Raw genomic sequence first — 17,416 nt, forward strand, 5'->3', positions numbered from 1 at the left:
CTCTCACGTCCTTCTACATGTTTCACTAAATTCGTATCAATCTTCATTGAATATTTTTTTTTCAAAAAAGGTCTGTATATGAAGGAAAAATGCGCAGTCATTCCTATAATTGAAAAAGGATGTGGCAATAATATACAATGAGATGAATCATTTCTTTGGTTAGAAATAAATCTCAATTTATAGATCTTTTCATAGTTTATTCGTTTTTCTTTTACAAAATCTTCTGTATCTATTGAGTCTTATAGAACCTATAAAAGAATTATTCTTAAACTGGATAAACTTAACCAAGTCGGTTTAGATACAACCATTGTATAACGTATTAATATAGTAATACAATCTCTGAAGGGATGAAAAAATCCAAGAGTTCCGTACCTTCCTCTTTTGAGGGGAACGTAGATGGCGCGCGGACTGGTGCAAATTCGGGGGTAAGCGAAATGCAAGGAGGACCTTCCTCCCTTTCATAAGATCATTTGCTTTCGAGCACTCATGGTGATCACTTGAAGGGCCGCATGAGCTGAGCGTTTTTTCTATATGGACTTTTTTCTATATGGACTTTTTTCTTTATGAACTTTTTTTTTGTACCTACGTTGAGTGGGTTGCAGTAGAGGTGCACAAAAAAGGGCTGAAGGAAGAAAAATGTACACGGAGTTGAGTTCAGATCTTGCAACATTTTTGGTTGTACATGAGTGGGAATGAACAGAAATACATTTTCTTTCCCTTTTGCACAATGAGATCTTCCAAAGTCTCGAAGAGCACAAATTTTGTCTTTTCGAGCAAAATTCTGCCTCAAACACGCTGGCTCATTCAACACGAGCTGATATTGTTACTAATGAATTTAAAATACTTGATATGAACTTTTATTTACTTTTTTTTTTTTTTTTAATTTTTTAGAAGTTTCTTTAATCTCTTTTTGAGTCAACTTTGAATCAAAAATTTTCTTCTAAAGGTTAGTAAAATAAAAAAAAAAATAAATTTAAAAAATTGAGTTGATTAAAATATAGACCAGAATAATATAAATTCTATTTGTCAGTTTAACGAATAAGGTGAACACAACTTTTTATACTTTTCAGCGATGTTTCGGCATATTTTTTGTCGCATCTTTAGGATTTATAAGTGTGAAATTGTATGGATTATCGGACAGAAAACTTTATATAATAAATAATTAAGTCAAGATATTTTCCTCGATAGGTCAATCTAATGTGATATTTTCGTCCTAGAATTTTTTAAAAGCCATTTGAGGGAATATGAGGTTTAAATAAAGTTGATGGTATTTTCCGACATTGGAAATGATTTTTCACCTAAGATATTATTTGCAGTTTCTAATCTAACTTCTCATCTGTTAATCCGTTACAAAGTATTTTACTTTTCAAACCACTAAAACAGAGAATCATACATAACAACCATGATATTTTTTTTGGAATGGAAGGCTGGAAAATACCTATCTATATAATAAAGAAAGGTCTATTTGTTGGTAATCGTCCATTCTGTACAGCTATACAACTCTACATTGTTTGACCGATCGTGATGAAATTTGATACAGAGGCCTCTTATATCAGAAGATTTTAAACAGCCGTGTTTATTTCCCTTTAAACCACATTCGAGTAGCCTAATTTTTACCAATATTTTAGAATTTATCTAAAATTTTCGCGAAGCGCAACTAATCCCCGCGAAGCGAGGCGAGGTAAATTGGAGCGAAGCGACTCCATACTGTTTACATTAGCGACTAAATTCGCCCCAAGTGACATGTTCAGATTAAAATAATTATACTGACTGAGAAATCCCTTTAAGTCAGTAAAAACCACTCATCCGTTTCGTATTCTGCACTACCCAGCTAATGAAGAAATATAAAGATTTAAAAAGCGCTAAAAGAAAAATATTTTAGAATATTTTTTTCTTAACATGCGAAAAGTATTTTTAGAAGCCTCAAAAAAATTCTTTTTTATTCTTAAAATATGAATCTGATTATCTTTTCAACATAATGATGTACTCGATGTACTACTTCAAATTTCACAATAATAAATCCTAAATTCCAAGCAGCACTATGCCGAAACATCGCTGAAAATTATAAAAAGTTTTGTTCACTTTGTTCCTTAAACGCCTTAACCCTCCGTACTGTGACCAAAACACTTACGTGCATTACAATGGGGTAGGTGACCGACCCCATAGAATTTTTTGCAAAAAAGCAAAATCTTTCAGTCAAATGAGCTTTAATAGACTCCTTGGTACTCCCTAATAAGTCTTTTATCCATTTTGAACACAAAAATAAATTTTTCAATGGATTTTTTGATGATTTTTTTTTCAATAATTTTTTGAGGTTAGAATCTTCTAGAAAGAGACAAATAGTGACAAAGTGAAGAGAAAATGGGATAAATTTGACTGTTACACCAATTTTTGAAATACCTCTTTTTATATTTTTTCCTTATAACTTTTATTCTGGTGGTCGGATTGACCTAAAATTTTTAACACAATCTTCTCAGATAACCAAACAACTTATTTCTCAAAGCTTGGTTCTATATCTCTAAGAACTAAGGCGTAATAATTCAAAATATAGCTCTAGGGTTGGTCACCTGCCCCTCATAGTATACGGAGGGTTAAATCCGCAAATAGAATTTTTCTATTATTCTGGTCTAGCCAAATATTGATTAATTATTATATTTTAATCAATTCAATTTCGTTTTTTGAATTTATTTATTTTTAATTAAGTACCTATATATTCTTTTAATTTACCTAATATTTCCACGGAGTTTTCAAAATTAATATTTTACTAACCTTTAGAAGAAAATTTTTGATTTAAAGTTGACTCAAAAAGAGATTAAAGAAACTTCTAAAAAATTAAAAAAAAAAAAAAGTAAATAAAAGTTCATATCAAGTATTTTAAATTCATTAGTAACAATATCAGCTCGTGTTGAATGAGCCAGCGTGTTTGAGGCAGAATTTTGCTCGAAAAGACAAAATTTGTGCTCTTCGAGACTTTGGAAGATCTCATTGTGCAAAAGGGAAAGAAAATGTATTTCTGTTCATTCCCACTCATGTACAACCAAAAATGTTGCAAGATCTGAACTCAACTCCGTGTACATTTTTCTTCCTTCAGCCCTTTTTTGTGCACCTCTACTGCAACCCACTCAACGTAGGTACAAAAAAAAAGTTCATAAAGAAAAAAGTCCATATAGAAAAAAGTCCATATAGAAAAAACGCTCAGCTCATGCGGCCCTTCAAGTGATCACCATGAGTGCTCGAAAGCAAATGATCTTATGAAAGGGAGGAAGGTCCTCCTTGCATTTCGCTTACCCCCAAATTTCCTTAAAAAGACCTCATGCGCCATCTACCTTCCCCTCAAATGAGGAAGGGCCGAAACGATTTGGGCACTTTCGCCCTTCTTTGTAATACTATGTCTTAGATAGCAAAGATACAACTTAAGAGTTTGTAGTGAGAAAAACTTAAGGTTTTGTGATTTTAAAAATACATTAAGAATTCTCTTTATAGCTTTAAATGCAAATTTTAAAAGTTTTTAGTAAAACAGATTTTTGTTAAAATACCCCAAAAACTATTAGAAAGAATTTGAAAAGAAAACCCAAGAAAAGTTTTAGAAGAAAATTATTTCGTTTAACCCTTTACCGTCCATTGGACCGTAAAATAATTAATTAAATGCGTAGGTACCTATTCAAAAGACATTTAAAAAAACTTTGGAAACAAATAAAACATTAAAATTAACCAAGTTGCCCCACCCACCTTTTTTTCATTCATACCCTTCTATATAAAATTCTTGATTGACTCATCATTGCTTCTACGCACAAAATCCAAAAATATTCCCCATACAAGTTAATTTTAGTCCTAAAAGCTCAAAAGCTCCCCCAAAGTTCATGTCAAACCATTCTTTCTATCTATATAACTAAAAATAGAAACTTTTCCTTCACACGTTTGTGCATAATGTTGCATCCCACTGTATCCCACTCCTACGACGGAGACAACACTGTGTTCCAACATCTTCACGGAGAGATCCGCACCCTTTTTTGCGTGAGAATTTCCCCGTCGTCGTGGTAAATCGGCCTGGAATGTAACAGCAGCGCGGAAAACCTTGAAGCTTCTCATTTTCCGCACTCACTCTTAAAAGCTCCGCGCTACTCTGCATACAATTTTTTTTTTAATTCTTTACATTATTCGCCAGTATTTGCACAATATTTTATATTTTATCTTATCGCCATGATTCTCAATCGGTGGAAGAATTACAGCAACAACAAAATGTGGTGATGCTATAAAATGATTTTAGAGAGGAGAGAGACATTTCGCCCCACACGATTCATGATTCCCACACACAGCCACAAAATCAATACACACAGACAATAGAACATTCTCGGAGATTTTTTTTTCCTCAAGCGCCCATCCTCCAAATGTGGGAGAATTTTTATTGTTTTTCACTTTTTTTCTTTTATTTTAGAGAGATAAATTGATAAATATTGCCATGGAATGAGGGAATATTCGATGGATTTTATAGCCATTTCCAGTTCGTGTGTGGGAGAAGGACATTGAGCTTTAGCGTGGAGCTTTGAAAAATCAATTCAACCACTACCATATGGCAGCTTTGAGGCTACATCGCCAAGTGTGGTTAAATCTTTGATATGGGAATGGTCTTTTTAAAGCACTTTTTCTGGGAACATGCCCACTTTTTGCTTTTTTTTTCTCCCAACTTTCGAGTCCATTCAACCCCTTTGCTTATTTTTTTTCTACTTCTAAGAATCCCTTATAATGCCAACAACAACAACAAAAACCACCCACAAACATTTGCAATCTTTTTATCCGAACATAAAATATATAAGGTACCTACCCACCTACACACGTGACAGAAAATTAATTACACAGTCTCACTTCTCTCTCCCTCTCGCTGTTTCTGCTATACAAAAAGTTCAATGCAAAACACCATTAAATATGGTTAGAAAAAATATATATGTACATATGTGATTAAAAGCTTTTGAGAGTCCCGGAGAGTTTGATTTATTTTTCTTTCACTGCAAAAAGCACATTTTTGAGCAGAAATTCCTCACAACACTTTCTTTTTTTGTTAAATTGGTTAGAAGAAGACACTTTTCTTCGCACTTTTAAAAATTTCCCCCAAACACCCAATGCGAAAGCTCTAGAAATGTGGACAGAAAGCACATATGGAAGGATGGCAAAAAAGCCCCAGGTTGTTGCAATTGTATATTCACTACAGAAGTCTTTTTTTTCCACGAGCACTCTACATAGACACGTTTTGTCTTTTAGACTCCTTGAAGCCTTCTTATTCACTTTTTTTTTCTTGTATCAGTCCTCTTTTTAAATTCACTCTATTTTCAGTTTCATGTAGAAAAAAAAAGAAGAATTATTGTGAGTCTCGCGAAGAAGAAACCAACCGAAACGACTGACTTTTATTGATCGTACCGCGAAGTTTAAAAACACAAGAACTATATAATATTAGATTTATATAGAAAACTAACCACGATGAGATATTTTAAAAAGAAAACTTAATGAGACATGATACAATATGAGCTAGAAAATTTTTTTTCTTCTTCTTTCGTTGCCACACCGCTATTCCACACACTTTTTTCGTCGAAATAGTCGAATGTGTCTGCAATGGGAAACTGGGCAGGCAGCAATGAATGAATGAATATGAAACGACTTTAGGGGCGTTTACTATCAGCGCAATCGCGTTTCAATGCAAAAAGCTCCCTTTTGCTAAAATTCGACCGACGATGTCGATTTTAGTGCCGGCGAAATGGTTTCTCTCTCTCTCTCTAAAGCTCTCTTTGCGATATATGTATACGTACACAAACCGCTCTCATTTTCCAAACTAAACATACTACTGGACTGCTATACTCTCCCATCTCTCTGGCTCTCTCTCTCTCTGTAAATTCTCAATTTCCACCATATATACAATTTTCCCCACCAAATACCAACAACAATACAGATGGATGGTCTACATAAAAAAATTCGTCTAAGCTCCGCAGAACATAACCTCGCATATCGCATGAAAAGCCATAAAAGCTCCAACGATGAGCTTTTTCTGCAACACCCACCCTTTCTCCATGCAAGAAAACTCAACGGGCAAATTCATCTCTCGCCTCTCTGTGAAAATTACATTCCCCACCCGCCTACATTGCAGATGTAACAGATGGAGGCGTGCGAACATCCCCCCAAAAAAAAGAGCAACCAATTTATACCCAAAATGGTGGTTCGGTGCTGAAGTATGCAGAAGAAGAAAAATGTGTAAAAAAAAAAAAGCTCACACCCCCCTCACAGTTGAATTTATATCAACGCAGAGTATGTGACGGAATTCAACTCATGAAAACACCCATTTTTCACCAAATTAGAAGGAAATGTCGGCAATGGGTGTCGCATTGCCTCTCAGTTTCCCCAAGTTTCATCTATCAGATTACCATCACCACCCCATTTGAGCAAGTATAGCAACACACAACCAAGAGAGTGGAGAGGAAAAGAGAGCAAGTTGCATATAAGGATATAGAATAGAGGCAAGTGACGTCATGCACCTACGCAATTTTGTTCTATGTGCTATGATAGAAAATATTCTAATATATATGTATGCACAGTTGAAGTCTTAAAAACAGCATCAAGAAAGCTTTTGGAGAAATTTCTTTTAGAAGTTGAGTTTTAAGAGCTTTCAATTTTTTTTTTAATAGTAAAATGATTTAATAAACACTACCATAGTTTTCGACCTGTAGCAGCTACTCAAATACTGCCATCTACGACGTTTCGAAGTCTTTATACCTGCTTCATCAGGCAAGTAAAATTAGTGGAAAAATTTTATTTCTAATTTTAATGATAAAATTTCTTTTTTAAGATTTATAATGCTGTGTAGTTTGAAATTAATTTGTTTAATTTTAATTATGTTTAGTATGTTGTGGAGACTTCCCCCTCCTCTCTTAATGAGAAAAAATGTGACAATTGCATAGTAAGTTGAGCCAAATTTGTAATTTTTCCAATAGAAATTTCCCTTAAAAAAAAAACAACCGCCTAATCTCCAACTTAATGTATTTCCCCAGAGCCTGATGAAGAAAAATATATTTTTTCGAAACGTTTCTGAATGCAAACATAGTTGCATTTTAATCATCCTCCTCTAGACCGCAACTCTGATCAATTTTCCACATAACATCTTTCCTTTAAAAAAAAATCACGCAATGTAATCTATGTTTGTCTGCAGACATAAAAAATTATAATGGCCAGGTAATAAAAAAACAATAATGAATTGAATTAAATTAACATGTGATTTAGTTTATTGATGGATGTTAGAAAAGAAATTCATAATCGATTTTTAATGTTTCAGAAAGATAAATTAATAAAACCCTTCAAAAATGCTTTAATTTTGAGGTCTGATAAACATAATAAAATAGATTTGAATTTAAATGATACAAAAATGTAACAATGTCCCTATGCCCAGATCGGAGGGGTTCAGAAGGTCTTTCCTGTACCTGGCTCCTCTCATCATGAACAATGTTTGGGACGTGATCGGTGCTCCAACCAGGAGCGCACTGTTGGAGTATCTTTCCAATTCTGATGACGTCGGTGGATTAGTGACATCCAGATACACTCCATAATCGCAACAGCACAGCATATGGCTATTGTTGCTAAATCTTTCCTTGTAGATATACATTGAAATGAAATATATGATGATGATGATGATGATGAAAACGTATTTCTTTTAAATTTTTATACGTTCCAGCGACGTTTTGATTTTTTAAAGTTTTGATAATTTTATTAGTCATCAGAACTTTTACTACTAAATCAAATACTTGTGTTTGTAATATTCTTTTGCCAAGCTTTTATGGCATTTTATTAACGATTTGTTAAGCTATTCTCAATTAAAATGGCTCAAAATGTAATTTTCAAATAATTATGCTATTTTCCTGCACATAAGTGTCCTATCGGACTGTGAGTTATGTTTTCCCACCACCGCCCAGCAATTACTGCATTGATCAGCCCACGATTTTCCTCATTTTAATGTCTTATCTCATCCTCCGCGCACATTTTGGTGAACACATCCCCGTAGCTCTTTGTTGCCACCCAACCACCACACCCCAACCCATTTTGCACCCCTCCTCCACCCAAAAAAAATTCCACTGCATAGAATAACCATCACATTGTGAATTCTTTCCTTGAAATCCCGGCTATTTGCTATTCAAAAAACGCCATTCTGCACCCATGTTGTATATACATACATATGGGGCATGGAAAGCTCCTCTTCGTTGCCGACATACATTCAAAAAATTCTTCGGAAGAAGAGGCAAAAATGTTCCAACAATACCCAAAATCCATCCCGACACATCCGGACAATCTATTTTCAATGGAAATCGATCGTACCGCCTCATCATTGGCAACCAGTATGAGTTTGGAGATAAGAAATATGACTCTCATCTGTTTTGGTATGGAGGAGAGCTTTTAAGCTCCCCCATTCGCATGACGTTACTCCGCATTGTTGCCACCACCAGGGGCAACCAAATGGCGAAAGCCTTGTGCTTTTTAGGCAGGGTGTGGGGGGGGGGGAGTGTTCAATTATTTCCCAATTAAACTTTGTTTTCATATCACAAATTTTTCATTAAACACCCACACACACGATATAGAGCTTTTTTGCATCCGAAAAGTTTCAATATACATAATCGACAAAATTAATTTTTTTGCACCCACAATACCACCTATATTGTGTAAAAAAAGTTTTCCGGAAATTACTGTTTTTTTGCACATCATAATTTCATTAATCGATAGATGCGTACATAGGTAGTTTTTCCACAGAAAAATTACCCTAAAGTTGTAATGAAAATCCCGGAGTTTTGTGAAAATAATTCAATTATTTCCATCTCAACAATTCATGTGATTTAATGTGATAATAATTTATAAAATTGAGCTTGAAATTTTCATTAAGAATAATCATTTGTTTTAAAATTAAAAAATCTAATTTTTATACATATTTATTTAATCCTTGGAGGACCGAGGTATCTAACCTCAAAGCTTTGATCTTAATTTACTCTATAAAATAAAATGATTTCTAAGTTTTCTTTCTATGAACTTGATCTAATTAAATTTCCGAACGATATTGAAGAAAAACTGAATTGGCCAGGGTGGCCAGCAAAGGCCTCCAAGGGTTAAATAAGCAAATTAAATAAGAATAAAATAGTTCTCTATTGCAAATAAATTAAGCTTTTTAATCAAACACATGGACAAACGTTTGAATTAAAGAAAATTTGGTTCTATTGTTGATTTTTAATATTCACATAGAACAGTTAGGTCTCATTAGTTAAAAACATAAAAATTAAGTTAAAAACATAAAAATTGAGTTAAAAACATAAACATAATTTCAATATTAAGAATTTATTCATTTTTTTTAAACTTTCAATGTCAACTTAAAAGCAATTATGAATAGCTTTTCATTCCTATAAACGAACTAATGTACATAGTAAGTGTTATTTATGTGTGTGTGCTAAGTATGGAAAAAGATTCCAGATATAACCTTGAGAACGGAAAAAGAAAATCTTGTCAAAGCCAATAATAATCTTTAGTGCTAAATTAAATCACCGACCGGTGCATTTCCTGGAAAGCTCGAGTAAGCTCCTCTCACTTCATTTCGGAAGCAATAAAGCTCCATATAGCAATAAAATGACATTACGCCCAAGAGACTACCTCTCGCTCCCACAGATTTTGTCATGGAGAATCATGTTTGGAATGTTGGAATTAATACCAAAGAAAGGAGTACTGGTTTAACCACAGGAAGTTCTCAATATAATCCAATCAATCATTTAAGATTTAATATAAAATTGAATTTCCCAAAACAAAGGATAAAAAAGATTTTCAAAAATAAAATTAATTGAAGACGTACCGTGGTTGTGTGTGGTGTGTATGCTGCGTATGCAGGTTGCGGAAGTGGTGCTGAATATCTGTACGCTTGCTGGGCAGGAGCATATCCTTGCGCCGTCCAACTTGCCCCTCGGTATGGAGTTCCAGCGATACCGCCGGCTGGACTAGTCATGGCGGGTCTCTGACCCCCTTTCAGGGCAGAAGATGGCGGTGGACCTCCAGGGTATGCCGATCTAGGAGCTGCAGTTGTACTGCTCTGTAGAAAAAAAGATCAAAAAGAAATGTTTTTAAAAACAAATTTTCATAACCGACTTTGAAAAGCATTTTTTTAAAGTCGTTAAAATTGTAATTAGTTCGTATTTTTAAGAAGTTTCTTTTTGTCAGTAAAGTACCTATTTCTTTTTCTTTTAAAGTAAAACAATAAATACAAAATAAAAGTCTATTGAAGAAAAAAAAATATTTCAACCATTCCAATATCGTCTACATTCGTGACTACTTTGGCAACATCTCCGGCTTCAAGTGCCGGCAATTAATTATTTATCCATAAAATGCTAATAAGTCTCTTCATGCTTCGTCGATGGAATTGAAATTAAATAGTAAAATGTATCTTTTCTACACTTTTGACTGCACACACCACTTAGTTAATAATATCTCTGTGAAAAACGCACATAATGTAATAAATATATGAGGGGATTTTTTCTTCTTCTTCTCAATGAGACACAGAGATTCTGCGGGATGTGTGTACTTTCTATATAGTGTGGACATTGGTTGTTGTTGTGTATACATAATGTATATAAAATTAACATAATAATTCTTCCTGAGTGCCGCCGAGATAACATGTCAAAGAGACACAAAATCTTTTGAAATTGAAACTTTCAACGCTAAAATTGCCACTAAGAACTTCCACATCGACTTAAATGAAGTATTCACGTGTAGACAATGCAAAGGAATTTGAAAAAGAAATTCTATTTTGTTTTAAATTAATATTTATTTGAGTATTCATCAAGGGATGTTTATCTGCCGAATATTTTACTTTTGGCAAATCATTCGAATATTGCCGAAAAATCTGAAGATTCACGAATAATCCGAATATTTTCCAAAATCGAAATATCTTCATGTAGATAAACATTTCTTAGCCAAAACTGAAAACTTGTTTCCGGCTTGAATTTAGTACTTTTCAGTCATTTTGTCCTAAATCAGAGAATCTTCATGATTAAAAACCGAGAAGTTTTTTCGACTTAAACTACTGTACATTTTAAACTTGAATTTAATAGTCTATAAGTTTGACTTTTGTATCCTTTATGATTGAGTTCAGCATTTTTTGAAACTGAATTTAGTAGTTGTTAGTTATCTTGTCCTTAATCTGAGCCTCTGACTCAAAACCGTTAAAGTTCGCAGGCTTGAATTTAGTAGAGTTTGAATAGAATTTAGTGCTTTTTAATACCTACTTGAATTCATTACTCTTTAAGCTTGAATTTAGTACTTTTCAGGTTCTTTGTCCTTAATCTGAGCCGAATAATTTTATTAAGGTTGAATTTAGTCTAGTTTAGATAGAAATAAGTAATCTAAAGGCCTAAGTTTAGTACATATTTTTCAGGTTTTTTGTCCTTAATCTAAGCTTTATTATGTCTACAAACCAATTTTTTGAGCTAGAATTTAGTACATAACCGACTTAAATTTAAAATTCTTAATTCTATTTTTTAGAGATTCTAAATCCTTCATCTGAAAGAAATTTTTTTACTTATTAAAAAGAACTATTTCCTAATTTATTTCTAAACCTGATGTTTAAAAAAAATCTTTCAAAACATTTATTTTAAATATTTTTTTTTATGTTTTCTTCCCCAAAATCGAGTCAAAATCGATTTAAAAATCGGAAATTTAAGACAATAAATAAGACAATTCCATTGAATAAGAAAAGAAACGTATTTAGCCTTTTGATTTTTCTTCTGCCAGAACGGAATAAGACGTCCAACTTGTCACACTACATTGGTGAGAAAATATGTCATAAGAAGACTAAAGGTGTTCTGCCACTTTTCACACCGTATTAAGTAATGTCAGGTGAATAGTTCCCTTTTTATTTGTCATCAAGAGAGACATATCACACGAAAACTGTTCTTCTCTTCACGTGGTATGTGTACAACATCATTTTCATTTCCATCAAGTTGAAGATGTGAAAAAAATCCATTAAATTCCCATGAATTCCACATAGATTATAATCAGCTGACCACAATTACCATTGTTTTCTCTCACTTTTCACAAAATACATTTATATGAAATTTGTTTCTCTCAATACATACATATAGTGCAGCAATGTATGTACATATACATTACCTATATAGGTATATGAAATATATGTAAATAATAAAAATATATTCACCAACACTTCAACGCCCCAAAATAATATCAAGTATAGGCGACTAAAGGAAACAATTCATTAAAATAAAAAAGAGAAATGTGCTTTACATTGAAGTGAACATCCGCTATTGCATTTTCTCGCGTGGAAATTCATCAAAAAAATCTTCTTTTTTTTGCCAAAAAAAAAAAAAAGAGTTTAAACCCCTCTTCTACGCTATTCTTATCGGCTCCAACACTTAATTAGCATCATCAAAAAGGAAATTAAAAAATTATGTACAATGAAAAAAAAAGTCAGGTGAAAAACCTTGTATCACGAAAGTGTTCGTGAGATTGGAAAACCGAAAAAGTACAAAATGAAATTTATTATTCTACAACACTCACCAATATATTGGAATGAATGTAAAACCAAATAGAGCAACTTTTGTGGAATAGGAAAAAAAATCTGCCACGTTACATTTCACACGCTTTTTCCATCAATTTCAAACATACGGGTGCAAAAGAGTGAAGATTCTTTGCCCCAAAAAGCCGGTCAAACTCAAACTAACAATGTCTTTGGGAATTTCCATTGATTTTCACCGAAAACCATCTTTTTTTTGTTGCATTTGGGCCGCACAAAACCTTTTTTTTGCACACTTTTCGACAAACTAAGAAACAATTCAAATAATTACTTTTTGAGTTGAAAATGAAAATCCAAAATTGATTTTTTGCAGTACCGGCCGCTCTTGATGGTCCGAAAGAAACTTATTCAACTGTCCCAATTGGATTGACCAGAAAATTACTCTCTTGTTTTCTCAACCAATATCTCCCCCCTATTAAACACCAAATTACTCTATTTTATTTTTTCTTCCTTATTCTTCCCATAAACACGAACAAGAACTAAAGTAAAAAATTTCCATTCTGATTAGTGGAATGCCTGAAGCACAACTTCCCTGGGTTATGGAGTTTGATGTGAGAGAGCGACTGAATGGAAGCGCATGCGTTAACTTACAATCAACGTAACAGTTTCCCCCCATTCTAAAACACCGCAATTCCCCAAACAACTACAAATGCACATTAATCCACTCCACAACTATATACATAGGTATGTCGCTAACCAAGTGGTGGAGAGCCGAGAAAAAAAAATGCAAAAGAGCCCAAAGGAACAGCAAAAAAAAACGTCACAGAGACGGCAGAGGAAGACTTGTACCATGAAAATGGCAATGTGTATGAGACGCTAATAAAATTACTACTTTCGCGCAAAATAACTCCAGAAGAATGAACCTATTCTCTATATAAATTCTCTATGCTTTTTTTTCTATTAGTTTCTACTTCCTTAGTTTCCATGGAAAATTGGCACTGGGAATTTGCTGAGTGAGTATGATGACAAAAACAGCAATGTTGGATGAGAGATATTTTTTTTATTTGAAAAGCTTTTGAGAGAACATCAAATTATTTCAATAGCCAGTTTTTATGCAATGTCGTTTTTTTCTCGTTCAAAAAATATTCAATTAAGAAAATTAGAATTTAGAATTTGAAAAATAGAAGTAGGTTTTCTATTAGGAATAAGGTATTAGAACCGAATTAGAACTAAGGCATAATCAAAGACTTAAACCTACATAAGAATCTCTTATTTATGTAGGATATGTAAAGAAGTAATGTTGTGCTGATAAAAGGCCTAGTAATGAACCTTATCGGGAAATCGGAAAACGAAACACAAAACCATTCAAAAAGTATGTGTACTGGATAATTTACCGAAGCGGAGGCTTTTTGTTAGATCTTTGTATAAGGGACCTAGCCATGAATCTCACTTAGGCTTGTGTGAATTTTTTAAGCTAAAGATTGTTACCATCTAAGGGTTACCTATGTTGGGAACGTATTAGTTAGACATCAAACTAAAGAGTTTTCTGTTCTCCACACACATAACCTTTAATTTAGAAAAAAATCTTTACAAAACTCCACTTGTGCCTAAAACTTAAAGTAGGATTAATGCTAATCCAGGATTCCCAACCGTTTTTGGGAAAAACATTTACAAGACTTTACTAAACTAATACGGACATAGGTTCTTTAACTATTACATTTTGAAGAAGATCTGTAGAGTGCTTGAAAGCATTAAAAATCTCGTTTTCTACTTCAGGTTTTAATTTGAAACTAAAACATCGTAATTTTATCTTCGTTTTCATTGAAAAATATTGTCTAAAATATAAATTCTTTATTTTCCTTAATTTCGTGATTAAATGTGATAAAAAATGAACAAAATGATAAAAAACTGTAAAAAAAATCTCAATTTTTCACGGTAAACTTTTTAGAACACACCAAATCTCCATGCCACGGTACCCGCCCATTTGTATTTCAATGTGAGCAATGCTGAGAAAATATTCATAAAAATAAACCAACGTGTTTCTCATGTGTTTCCTCTCTCTCTCCCATAAGCAAAATTCACTGCTAAAATATTCTTCTTCGGCGACCTGTATGGTATGTTTGACATTTATACTTTTTGCATTTAAACACTCTTGCCTATATATATTTTAACTTTGTACTTTTGTGTCTAAATTTCCGTTTTACAGAGAAATTCATTTTCCTTTTTTTTCTTTTTAGTTTTTTCCACGAAAGAAAAATTATGCAAAATAGGGGAAAATCCATATGTAGAGAATGGACTTTTAGGAGAGTATACAGTAGCGCTTTTCTAGAGGCATGAAAAAGTATGGAGGAGAGGCGTCCTATAGAATTTTTCGCCTATATACACTTCCACACCCTTTTCGTCCTAATCGATTGGCTTCCTGCTTTTTGAGGTTAAATGAACTGATTACGGGTAAGGAGAATTTATGTTGAGACTCTTGCTATATACCTACGTAAGAGGTTTTTCCTTTTATATATTACATTTTAGCAACCTATATGTCAGATTTGTGCAAGAGAAGCAGTTAATTACTACATATTGCCGGGAAGAGAGGTGAGAAGAATTTTAATATATATATTTTCTGCATGTAATGTAATTTTTGCAGAGGGATACACTTCCGGTACTCAGTGGGTGTGTACTGCACATATCACGTGAATGTAAAATTCCAGTGGGGGGATGTGATATTCCCCCAAAGTTATGTAGGTAAGCACAAATTAATAAAATTCACTCCTCAACTCACTTTTATTACCAAAAAGATTTTTTCTTTTGCAAATTGCAAACACTCCCAAAATGAACAAAAAAAAATTTTTGGAGAGAGATATTTTCCACACAACCTTCTCCTTTGGACTTTTGCCACAGACACCCTCGCACATTCAATCCCCCAAAAACCGAGAGCAACATGCTTCCCCAACTTGTGAGTGACCTATTCTTCGGGCATGCACTTTCAAAATGGTCGACGCGGAAGTTAAATGAAATTTTGTAACAAAACTAATATAGGAGGATTTTTTTTTCTTTTTTTTTTAATACTTTTGTCACATCTTACCATCATTTTATAATTGCTCTTCTTTCCGTCCAAAATTACTACCATTCCTCGAAAGCCACCACCAAAAGATTATTGTTTCTCGTGTTTTTTTTTCTTTTCTTTTTTTTTTCTTTCAAGATCTCACACGTTTTTTCTTCTTTTCTTTCAAAGCAGCAACAACAACAACAAAAAAAACTTATTCAATCAAAAAAGTCCATTGTCGAGTAAAGTGTTGGAGTTTTTTCTATTAGGTCTTTAAATTTTTTTTATTATTATTATTTATATTCCCTCTGTTATAATCTCTTCTTTAAGAAGTGGAATTCGCTCTACAAATTGAAAATGCCTTCTGGAATGTTAATATTTTCAAGAGACGATTCTCAATGATTCTTTTTTTCTTCCTTCATCTACATATATTTTCTCTTCTTACGCGTTTTTTCTCCTTATATTTGCATGCTAGTTTATGTGCTTTGTGGATGAGAGAAGCGCGTATAATAAAAAAGTCGTGTCTGTATGAATAAAGTCAATGTTGGCTTTTATAAATAATTTCTATTTATAAAGTGTCAGAAGGAAAAAAAAGTTTATACAGACATCTAATGAAAAATCATCAATTTCATCTGATTTGACGGATTTTTTTTTTATTTAATTAAATAAAGAAAGAATGCAAAAAGCTTAAAGAAATATATATGCTGTGTATGCTATATATCTATAGTAAATTATATATATTTCGCCAAACTCCTTCACTTCTCAAAGCAATAAAAAAAATCTTTCAGGGTTGTCCATAAAATGTCAAAAGTAAAAACCAAAAAATCACTTTTTTTTATTTAAAAAAAAATGTGAGTTTTCCTTCACTTTTTTTTCTTTTCTTTTATTTTTTTTAATTTAGTTCTTTCTCCACACCTCCCAAGTAGCGTTATCGACTTTTGCCACCTTTCTCTCTCTCTCTCGCGCTTATAAGTTTCCGGTTGTAACGAAAAGAAAAACTCACTACGGTTTATCAAGTTTTTTTTTTCCTTCAAGACGTCAGTTGCAATGAAGTCCCGAATACTACAAAAATGTCTTCTTTTTTCTAGCAGAAAAATAAAGTTTTTCCTTTTCACATTGACTATTTCACACAGAAATTAAATAGAAGAAATATTTCCTCGGCAAAATTCACTCTCAAATCGACGAAATCTTTTCCACCATCAATCAAGGGCAAATTCCCCACTTGACGACTATTTTAGCCCCACACGGTACTAACACGATTTTCTTGGGCAGAAAAATTCAAAGAAGTCGTTTTTTGTACACCACAATTCACTTGCAACAATTGACAATATGTATGGGGAAAAGTTGTGAAAAAAATTATAAAAATTTTACTATTGAGAGCCACTCCCAGGACACCATGTTTTCATTTGCAAAGGCAATGACAGAACAGTAAGAATGGCAGCCACGGCGCAAGAGATGAGAGTAATTTAGTTCTCTTTCTGGTCTCTCTGTAATCATATTTCTCATTGAAAAAAGAGAGAATTCTCTCTATCTGAGGATTCCTGTCTCTCCCCCTCTCTCTCTCTCTCTCTCTCTCTCTCTCTCCATCCATATAGCCAAATGTCAAATACAGCAACTACACACATACATAACAAACACCGCTACATCTTGCACATTTTACCACTCTTCCCTATTCATTATTTCCCCCCACCCTTCCTTCTCTGCTCAATGATATGACATTTGTGAGAGAGTATGCGATGACAGTACGAGAGAGCGGCCGAGAAAATTGAAAGAGAGAGCGCAACGAGAGAGAACATCGTGATTGATGTTCCTTTGAAACCCACATCTACTAATAAAAACAAATTCCACAA

At 33.3% G+C, this 17,416-nt stretch overlaps 2 protein-coding genes across 27 annotated transcripts in view; one reads left to right on the forward strand and one right to left on the reverse strand.

Moving 5' to 3' along the window:
• The window catches only part of LOC129792881 (activating transcription factor 7-interacting protein 1), a 481,750-nt gene that overhangs the window by 238,423 nt on the left and 225,911 nt on the right, over positions 1-17,416 (forward strand). The gene's annotated exons all lie outside the window — the stretch shown is intronic.
• Positions 1-17,416, reverse strand: part of LOC129792933 (protein alan shepard) — a 45,556-nt gene that overhangs the window by 23,921 nt on the left and 4,219 nt on the right. For 4 of the 26 annotated variants that reach the window (XM_055832357.1, XM_055832354.1, XM_055832358.1 and 1 more), the window contains exon 3: positions 9,857-10,090. In XM_055832357.1, coding sequence (XP_055688332.1) covers positions 9,857-10,090 — 234 coding nt within the window. Of the gene's footprint in view, positions 1-9,856; positions 10,091-12,570; positions 12,830-15,605; positions 15,928-16,011; positions 17,049-17,416 lie in introns of those variants that run through there. The other 22 variants (XM_055832377.1, XM_055832368.1, XM_055832375.1 and 19 more) reach the window with 19 other exon arrangements.

The sequence above is a fragment of the Lutzomyia longipalpis genome, chromosome 3 (genome assembly GCF_024334085.1).
Source record: "Lutzomyia longipalpis isolate SR_M1_2022 chromosome 3, ASM2433408v1".
NCBI classification, from domain to species: domain Eukaryota; kingdom Metazoa; phylum Arthropoda; class Insecta; order Diptera; family Psychodidae; genus Lutzomyia; species Lutzomyia longipalpis.